General features: G+C 42.8%; 1 protein-coding gene across 1 annotated transcript; it reads left to right on the top strand.

Moving 5' to 3' along the window:
• Positions 1-3,141: 3,141 nt before the first annotated feature.
• Positions 3,142-3,417, top strand: LOC310796953 (cortexin-1-like; the record flags this gene model as incomplete). The annotated part of the gene is made up of 1 exon (XM_083659207.1): positions 3,142-3,417. The coding sequence occupies one exon, from the start codon at positions 3,142-3,144 to the stop codon at positions 3,415-3,417; it is 276 nt and encodes a 91-aa protein (XP_083515333.1).
• Positions 3,418-9,557: the final 6,140 nt, after the last annotated feature.

The following is a 9,557-nucleotide window of genomic DNA, read 5'->3' as shown; positions in this document are numbered from 1 at the left end:
ACCTTTTTTTTTATCTTGTCTTTCCAGTCCTATAACAGGCAGTGAAATTGAAATACTGATGTGCTGTATCATCTATGCCCTGAAAACTTCAATAAACAGAAATGTGAAAAAGAAAAAAAAAAAAAAAAAAAGCTCCATGCTTAAACGCTGGCATTCAAACTTTCAAGGTTTATCATTTCACTTATTTTCTCTCTCTCTCTCTCTTTCCAGTAGTTTATCATTTACAAACCTCTTGGTATAAATGGATTTCAACTATGAAAATTTCAATACCATGTTCTTATTGCAGATTTTTTTTTAACCTCATGTAACTGAGATATTTTAATTTCTCTCTCTAAATGGAAACATTCAGATCCTGGAGACATGTTTTACTTGCAATGAAAAGGGCACACCTGAGGTCCAGCACAGTAAAAAAAAACAAAAAAACAATCCCAGTTTATTTTCCTGCCGGTGTAAATCCAGTCTAAGAGGTTCCATCTTTTCAAGTAGAGATGTGGTCAGACACCGCAGTAGATTTATCTGCTGCTTAGGAACCAGCGCAGATCTCTCAATGAGGATCGATGAGCCGTGAAATTGATGTTTGTTGCTCATTCTTTATATACTAGAAAGCTGTATTTGTTCTGCCTCTCAACACGACTGAGTTGTCATTGGTTCTTGGCTCTGTGGTGTTTGTATTTCATTATGACCATAGATTTATCTCTGGAGTTTTGAGTGACATCAAAATGTAATTTCTTGGATCACTGTTTGAAAGTCCAGATGTGGGACGGACCAAAGGCATCTGCTGTGTTTGACTTTAGATAACAACAATTAAGCAACACTTGTGATAAAGACAAAAAGTATTTTGCTTGATTTTCCAGACCAGTGAGGAAGGTGGGTGGTGGGGTTAAAAAAAAAAAGGCCGGGGAGTGGAGCTTCACAAAATGCCAACTTCCCATGCAAAAAACTTTGGTTGTAGTTGGGCGGGGGCGGGAAGTGCTTGGTCAACTTACCCTTAATAAATACATGTTGAATTTACCTTAATCTTTATTTGTTTTGTATCAGCTGATCAAAATCAGTCAAATAATAATAACACAACTTTTTCCGTAATGTAAATTCATCAAGAATTAAGAAGAGGAATCAAACTAATGTAACTTCAACCACTAGACATAATTGTGTCCTCATACTAGCCTAGTCTGACTTATTAGAAGCAGGCTGTGCATGGGCATACGCTCTGCCATTGGCTCCGACCATTTCAGTCGGAGCCTGCGTGTCGCTCTCTCAAATGCCTCCGCCTCTGTGAAACAACAACAACAACAATGCTAGCTTGCAAGCTAGCAACCTACACGCCGGAAATGGCAAGTTTCGACGAAGATTTGGATCGGGGCAATAAAGCAGGCCTGCTTGGTAGCTACTATCGGTGGATGGTTCTGAAGATAACGGAGCCTTTTCCGCCTGATATACCAGAGTGAGAGTAAGAGGAGCCCAGACTCTCTCACAGCGCGAAACAGACAGTCTGGCAAGCGAGAGACTCTTCGTAGCCTTGCTCTACATGGTTTGTGTGTATCCAACAGCTTCTGGACTGTTTCTTGGCGCTACGTTGTCCTGTCCTGCATATGTCGTGCCTGCCTTACTTGCCTGACTGCTGAGTCTGACGTGTCCATAAGCTTTCCTCACATGCAGCTACCGGAAGAACCTGTCCGACCTAATATAACCACAGGCCATTTGATAATTGATACCGGGGCAGACAGTTACTATTATGTCCTCAAGTCCCCTATTAAAGCCTAGCGTGGCCCCTTTAGTCCCATCATCCAGAGAGCAGGGGAGCTATTAACTTGGTGGTAAGGCGGGAGAAGAAGCCTCCTGGAATAGAATATGCTGACTTGAGGAGTGCACCCAGCGCAAAGGGACTTCCTCTCCCCTTTCCACTGGCCATTAAAGAGACTATGGAGGGTATTTCTGCGTGAGGGAGCGCAGCAGAGCCCTTCAACTCTCTAAGAGGGTTTCAACATCCTTTTACCGCGTCATCTTTAGCCACCTGATTTATTTATCTTGTGCCAAAATGTACCTGAGCTCAGGAGCGGGAAGTTGCTCTCGGCTAGTTGTTTCTCCTCGCATCAAGCACTCAGAGGGACGCGGAGGATGTGTATGAAATCGACAAAAATGCTGTGTGTGCTTTCCCCCATGTTTACAAGACTTTAACAGTATGCTGGAAAGCCACTTTCTCATGTCGTCTTCACTCTTCCTCTTAGGTGATGTGATGACTGACGAGTTGCCCTGAAGTCTCCAGATGGGGATGGTGGGGGGATATTATACAAAGATCCGTCGCAGTCAAGCTGGCATCTTCCAACGCAGCCCAACAAGAACCATTTCCAGCCTGCGAGTACTTTGATTGATCCACGGGACATCAGTTCAGCCACTCAGCTGAGATTTATATTCTCCTCTCAACCTTCACTTTGTAATCACAATAAAGGCCCCATAGGGCCACTATTGGATGACACTTTAAATATTGACAAATAGACAAATAGACCTCTGCCTGAGGACTGCGCGGACAATTTGAAGTTGAAGTCGTGACCTTAGCTTTTGTCTCCCGTTAATTTCTCTTGACGGAGGAACCCTTGAGAGAGGGAGAGAGAGAGAGAGAGAGAGAGAGAGAGAGAGAGAGAGAGAGAGAGAGAGAGAGAGGGAGGGAGGGAGTGAGAGAAAGAGTGAGAGAGAGAGAGAGAGAGAGAGAGAGAGAGTGAGAAGGGACACCTGAACACCAGCCAGTTCAATCTAATTAAAGCTCGCTTTGGCATGCCTCAGCTTGCCAGACGGTTCACCAGGGAGTTCTTCATTTTAACCGATGTCTTGCCCTCTGTCGTTTCCTGGAGCCTTTCCTTTGCCCTGTTTCACATCCCTTGTTTACCTAAACCTGGAAGTACCGTGCTGAGGTCAATCTGCTGACTCTGTCGAGGGCTGTCAGATCTCATCATATAATTTTCCCTCCGGGGTTCAGGTCGGGTTTCGGAAAATCACGATCGAAAAGGAAACCGACCGAAACACTTTCTAAAAGGCCATTACCATCACGTCGTTTGACTCTGAGACAAAATCGTTACATTAAGGCGCTTTTCCTCTTCGGAACACCCCCCGGAGGAGACCCCCCGCGACACCGCCCTCACTTCCGAGATGAGTGACACAAACTACTGGGTTGTGGACTACGAGTTCTCGTCGCCGGCGCCCCCCGGGTTCCCCAGGGCCCCTGCGGCACTGCAGCCCGCGGCGGCACATGCCGAGCAGGGCACGGCACTGTGCTTCGTGGGCCTCCTGCTGCTCCTGCTGCTCTTCTTGCTGGTGCGCTGCGTCCGCATCTTACTGGACCCTTACAGCAGCATGCCCTCGTCGTCCTGGACCGACCACAAGGAGGGGCTGGACAGGGGGCAGTTCGACTATGCGTTGGTGTAGAGAGGGGAAGGGAGTATGAGTTTTGAGAGGGCAATATGTCCCTGTTGAGGTGCTTTGTGACGCTAAAGGAGAACTTCCCCCGAAAAAATATGCTGATTTATTTTACATATGATCGCACACATATCCAAAAACTGTAAGGTTTTTAGGCATTAATTTAGTTTGACGGTTATTGAGAGTTGTGCATGAATGACATCACTGGTCCACAACTTAACTCAAATCAACTCTCAACTGTCCAACTAAATGATTGCCTAAAAAACGGTTTACAGTTTTCAGATATGTGTGAGATCACGTGCAAAATGAATCAGCATTGTTTTTTGGTGAAGTTCTCCTTTAAAGGTGCAGCTGTGGTGTTGTGAATGGTGGAACATCTTCTATCTCCAAAGCCTCATTCATATCCATGCAGGTGCTGGAAAAATTGGTTCCCCCGTTAACATCCAAACCAAATTTGACTAACCATGTCCCAGCCCCCCCCCCTCTCTCTCCGTGTGTGTGTGTGTGTGTGTGTGTGTGTGTGTGTGTGTGTGTGTGTGCGCGCGTGCGCGTGCACGTGCGCGTGCGTGTGCGTGCGTGCGTGCGTACGTACGTACGTACGTGTGCGTGTGCGCGTGGACTAATGCCACCTGTCACACAGTTACAACAAAGCACTGTAAAATTGGAGAAACTAAAGGTTTCTGTACGAACAACTTAAACTGCAGCTACATACAGAGGAAGTGCAGCATTGCAGAGGGGAGAGGAGTGGTTATACAAAAGCGTGTTTGGATGTCTTCATAATTAATAATAATAATAATTAATAAAAGAAATTAGTTGGATGTGTGCAAATGAAGACTTATGGCGGTGGCGGTGTATGATATTTGGACGGCAGTTTGGACACTGCAGAAAGAGAGAGACGGACATGGCAGCATTACTTAATGAACTCTGTTTATCATGTCATTTTATAATTCTATAATGTTTTGACAAATCCCAGGAGTGACTTATAAATAGAGAGCCCTGCTGCTGCAAGAGATATCCTGATTGAATAAAAGAGAGATGAAATGAGTTTAAGAGGGACATGGAAGTAGATTAGACAGGACTAATATATGATATTATTACAGACTTAGAGGCAGGATCTGAGATTCTAAACTTTTACTCGTTGATGATTATATGTCAGTTTACTGTCCTAAATGGGAACATGACAGTTTGCCTTTGTTGCATGGCAGCTAAGGTACACCCAGCTTTTTATATGCATTTTCTTTTCATTTCTTTTTTGTGCAGCTGAACCAAAAACAGAGGATGTCATGTTTCTCTGTCTGTCCATTGTCAAAGTGAAATCTGCTCTGGAAACTCCTTTTTTCTTTTTAACTTTGTAACTTTTAAGACGATCCTCAGGAAAAATGAGTTTTAATCGATCAAAGGGACTCCCAGCCTCTGTCATATGAGGGCATCACATAAATTGTCTTTGTTGTATATTAAGGCCTGTGCCCAACTGAGTTTTAATGTTGCCATTCATATTGCTCATTTCATTCTCTATATAGCCTAAAAATGCACTCTTGTTCTACCATAAAGGTCAGGATTTATTACATAAAAGGCAACACAACACAATGCATTTATTTGCGGGTTTACTATTTAATGTCGCCTTCCCTTTAAGAGGCTTAACGAGGCTGAATGCGGAGGGTCATCAAATTGTATTTGTGAAATGCATGTATACCAATTTCTTCTCCTACTCCTGTTTGCCTTTAGAACCAGCCAGTCCACCAGCCAAATCTGTTCAACAGTGCCTTTAGGAATATGAGAAAAGCTATAATCTATTTCATAATATGATGTTACTGCTCCTTTTGCCACTTATTGTTTGGTAAATATTGTTTCTGCCCTTGTTTTATTGTAAAGCCCTTTGCAATTTGGTTTTGAAAAAGCCCTTTATAAATAGTTTATGATTGGTGTATTATTTTAATGATTCATAGATTTATTGATTTGTTATCAAAATACCAAACTATTGTACATTGTGCAGCTTCCTGCAGAGGTAGACTCAGTATTTGCTTCTAGCCTAAGTCTGCTTGAAAATGAGATATTTTCCTAATGTTCTCTTTACAGTGGCATTTGGTTTTGTAATGAAATAAAAAGCTTTTTGTCTGCCTATGTTGCTTTTATAAGGTCTTATTACTTAATTAACCATCAGCGTCCTGGAAAGAAATCTGCAGAACACATGTGCATACTACTAACACACATGCGCACGCACGCACACACACTCACGCACACGCACGGACACACACACACACACACACACACACACACACACACACACACACACACACACACACACACACACACACACACACACACACACACACACACACACACACAAACTTTTACGTGAAGGTTGTCCCTCACTGTTGCCCCCTAATCAATATCAGCAAGATTTAGAGCAAATGAAATCAATTGAATAATCAATGGGAGGCTCGTAAAGAGACACAGCCAGTTAATTGACGAGGATCAGCCCCTCGCAGAGTCAGATCAACTCTCCCCCCCCCACCAGATAAAATATATCCTTACTGAGTGATTTAGACCCTCATCAGATGTCTGCCTGCTGGAGTGGAGCACTATGTATGATATGCTTTTATCACATGTTTCATCACCCTCAGAATAGTGTGGCAGCAAGACCAAGCAACACTTTGAGTTAATATAAGTGTCACTGTCACAGACAATGGCATTGCCTCCATGGGTCAAAAACACTATACTGCAATTCAAGTTTTATACAACTATGAAATGCAATTTTATTTCCTGACTGTCCATTTTTCAGTTGGGCCTAGTTTACAACTATCAATCTCAAACTCTTTCCTGGCAGGTTGTGTGTGTCTCCCTCCCTCACCTCAGTGCTGTGTAGCAGGCAGGGAGTGGTGCTACCAAGGAGCTCCTCACTCTTGTTCGCTGATGACCTCTTCTGGATGCTGTGGGCACTGCAAGAGCTGCAGTCCACTCAATACTGATCCAGCTGGGTTCTTCACTGTGAGGAAACAAGTTACAAAGTTGAAAGTTTTTGTTTGTTCTTGTTCTCAATGTTCTAAACATCTGACAAACTGCATAATGCTCCGCTCGCATCCAAATTTCATTTACTGTGAAGCAAAATTAAAGATGGTTACATTCCCCTAAGAGGTGCTTTCAAGATTGTATGAATCAATATAGCCTACTTATACCACCACATGAGTAGGCTATGCTACTTATATGTTTCTGCTGTTTACTTTATTGGATTGCAACAGATGGCTGCAATTGCAGAGTAAACCTCTCTCATTAGTCCGGCAATTAGCAGGGCAGATTTTTGCCTCAGTGGTTTCTGACAATTGAGTTACCAGATAGCAAAGCAAAGGCACTCCAGTTCCCATCACACACACACACACACGCGCACACACACACACACACACACACACACACACACGCACACGCACACGCACACGCACACGCACACGCACACGCACACACACACACACACACACACACACACACACACACACACACACACACACACACACACACACACACACACATGAATGCACATTGTTGGATCACAGAGGAATGGATCACAAGTCCCACCTTGAGAAGTGGTTTTGTATTCTGTGACCATAATGATGCCATTGCTGTGGTTCACACTGCATTTATTTCTGATTATATAACTGGACAAGTGTTGTAGTCAAGTCACTATCTTGAGTCCGAGTCAAGTCCTTACCCTGAGTCCGAGTACGGAGTTACTGAACATGAGTGTGAATCCACAACATCTAGGTGGAACACACGTGCCTGCCCTTGCATGAAATTGAATAATAAATAAATAATAAATAATAAAGCTATCATGCCAAATTATTATGGCCTATTACAAAAACCGAACAAAAAAACAACAACAAAAAAACAGGCTTTATCACAAGCCGAGTCCTCGTCTCCAACTTCTGAGTCCAAATGCATGAACGCTCGAGTCCAAGTCCAAGTCATCAGTGCTCAAGACAAGCGGAGTCACGAGTCACGAGTGTTATGGCTCAGCAGATGAGATTAGCAACTCAACCTGTGCCTGTCTACTGTAAGATAGGAGGATGCAAAGCAGCTAAATACTTTCAAAGATCAAAGACAACTATAACTATATCTTGTCAATCTCTCTTTCTCTCTCCAATGTCATACACATATGTCAGACAGGAACATGCAAACCTCTCACACACACAAACCTAGTACGCACACACACACACACACACACACACACACACACACACACACACACACACACACACACACACACACACACACACACACACACACACACAGAGAGACTGCATACATACTACATAGTACACAGGCATAGCTTACACCCACGAATGCCAAATGCAAAACTCATATTTGTTTATGCAAAAATGTACATAGTATAGGCCTACCTTTTCACACACACACACACACACACACACACACACACACACACACACACACACACACACACACACACACACACACACACACACACACACACACACACACACACACACACACAGACACACACACACACACACACACAAAGTCTCATACATAAATCTTTTTTGGTACATTATTACATTTGTATTACTTTGTTATGACTTTACAATATGTATAACACAGTGATAATCCTATGATCCACAGGACACAGGTGTGTTATTTGGTTACGTTCATGACAAGAGGAGGAATGCTGGCCCATCTGCATGACAGTAGTGATGTTATCAGGAGACAGGAGTCAGCATGCTTATCTCATAGCCAACACCACTATCAGCCCAGTCTGTTGGTCAGGGGAGGATGGCTGTGTGGAGAGTGGTGATTGTGTGTGTGTGTGTGTGTGTGTGTGTGTGTGTGTGTGCGTGCGTGTGTGTGTGTGTGTGTGTGTGTGTGTGTGTGTGTGTGTGTGTGTATGTGTGTGTGTGTTTTGGGGGTGTTTTTATTTGTTTGTGGTCAGAGATGAAATGCAGCTTCAGAGCACACACAAACAAAACACACACACACACACACACACACACACACACACACACACACACACACTCAAACATGGAGCCCTTGTTGACAGTAGCCTACTTAAGTTTTGCTCAGTGAAGTTAAGTAAAGTGACAGCGTGGCTATGCACATAGAAGTACCTGGCAAGGTGTGTTTACTTAAACTTTGAAGTCCTGGAAATGTCCTGAACTGTTGCTATGGCTATGAGATCACCAACTGCTAAATGCCTGTTTAGTTTCTGACAGTGGTTAAGTCTGTGGTCATACTACTTTATTCTGGCATCTGATTTCTAAACTTTTGACCAAGTTTATTTTATTTGGTAGGCTATTAGTTAAATGTATGATTATGAATGATCTAACAACGGCTTGATTTCTCTTGGTAGTTATGTCTTTGTAAGACATTAATATCTATACATGATATTTGTTTTTAATCCTGTGTAGCCTGTTATTCATAGCATGTTGTGTCCTGTCTTTTCTCTGGACCCTGATTCTGAAATAAAGTTTGAATGAATGAGTGTGTGTGTGTGTGTGTGTGTGTGTGTGTGTGTGTGTGTGTGTGTGTGTGTGTGTGTGTGTGTGTGTGTGTGTGTGTGTGTGTGTGTGTGTGTGTGTGTGTGTGTGTGTGTGTGTGTGTTTGCATGAATCATGTTTATTAAGCTATGTCAAGGCAAACAGTGAAGTTATAATTGACAGGTTATAGACCTAATTTACACAGTTCGTCATTGTTGCTCAGATTGTTCAATATAATAAATTAAAATTAGTTACGCCTATTTAATCCTTTTTGATCTCTGTTGTTGCCACTGCTAAGGTAAAATTAATGGGATATGAATCGTCGTTGCAGGAGATGCCTCGGGTGTTTTGTTAAAGCTGTTCATCCATGAAGCTGCATCAATCCTACTATAAATAGACAGAATACCGGACGCTAGGTCATGTTCCCTTCAAAATAAAAGCATTAATAAAAACATGATTGAGTGCGCAGAACAGTCGACACCAACAACAACATTGTAGCCTATGTTGATTTACAACATGTTTCTTTGCAAATGTTTTGTTTATTTTCTCTTTGATGTATTTCAGATCAAAAACGTTGCAATTACTTTTATTAAGTGCGATTATTTCGAAGGTTCTAACAGGAAGTTTCAGTTTTCTTCTGGCTGACTTGACGCCTTTGATTAGCAAACA

The sequence above is a fragment of the Poromitra crassiceps genome, assembly GCF_964638095.1.
Source record: "Poromitra crassiceps genome assembly, chromosome: 23".
Taxonomy (NCBI): domain Eukaryota; kingdom Metazoa; phylum Chordata; class Actinopteri; order Beryciformes; family Melamphaidae; genus Poromitra; species Poromitra crassiceps.
This window is presented reverse-complemented; position numbering and strand designations above follow the sequence as displayed.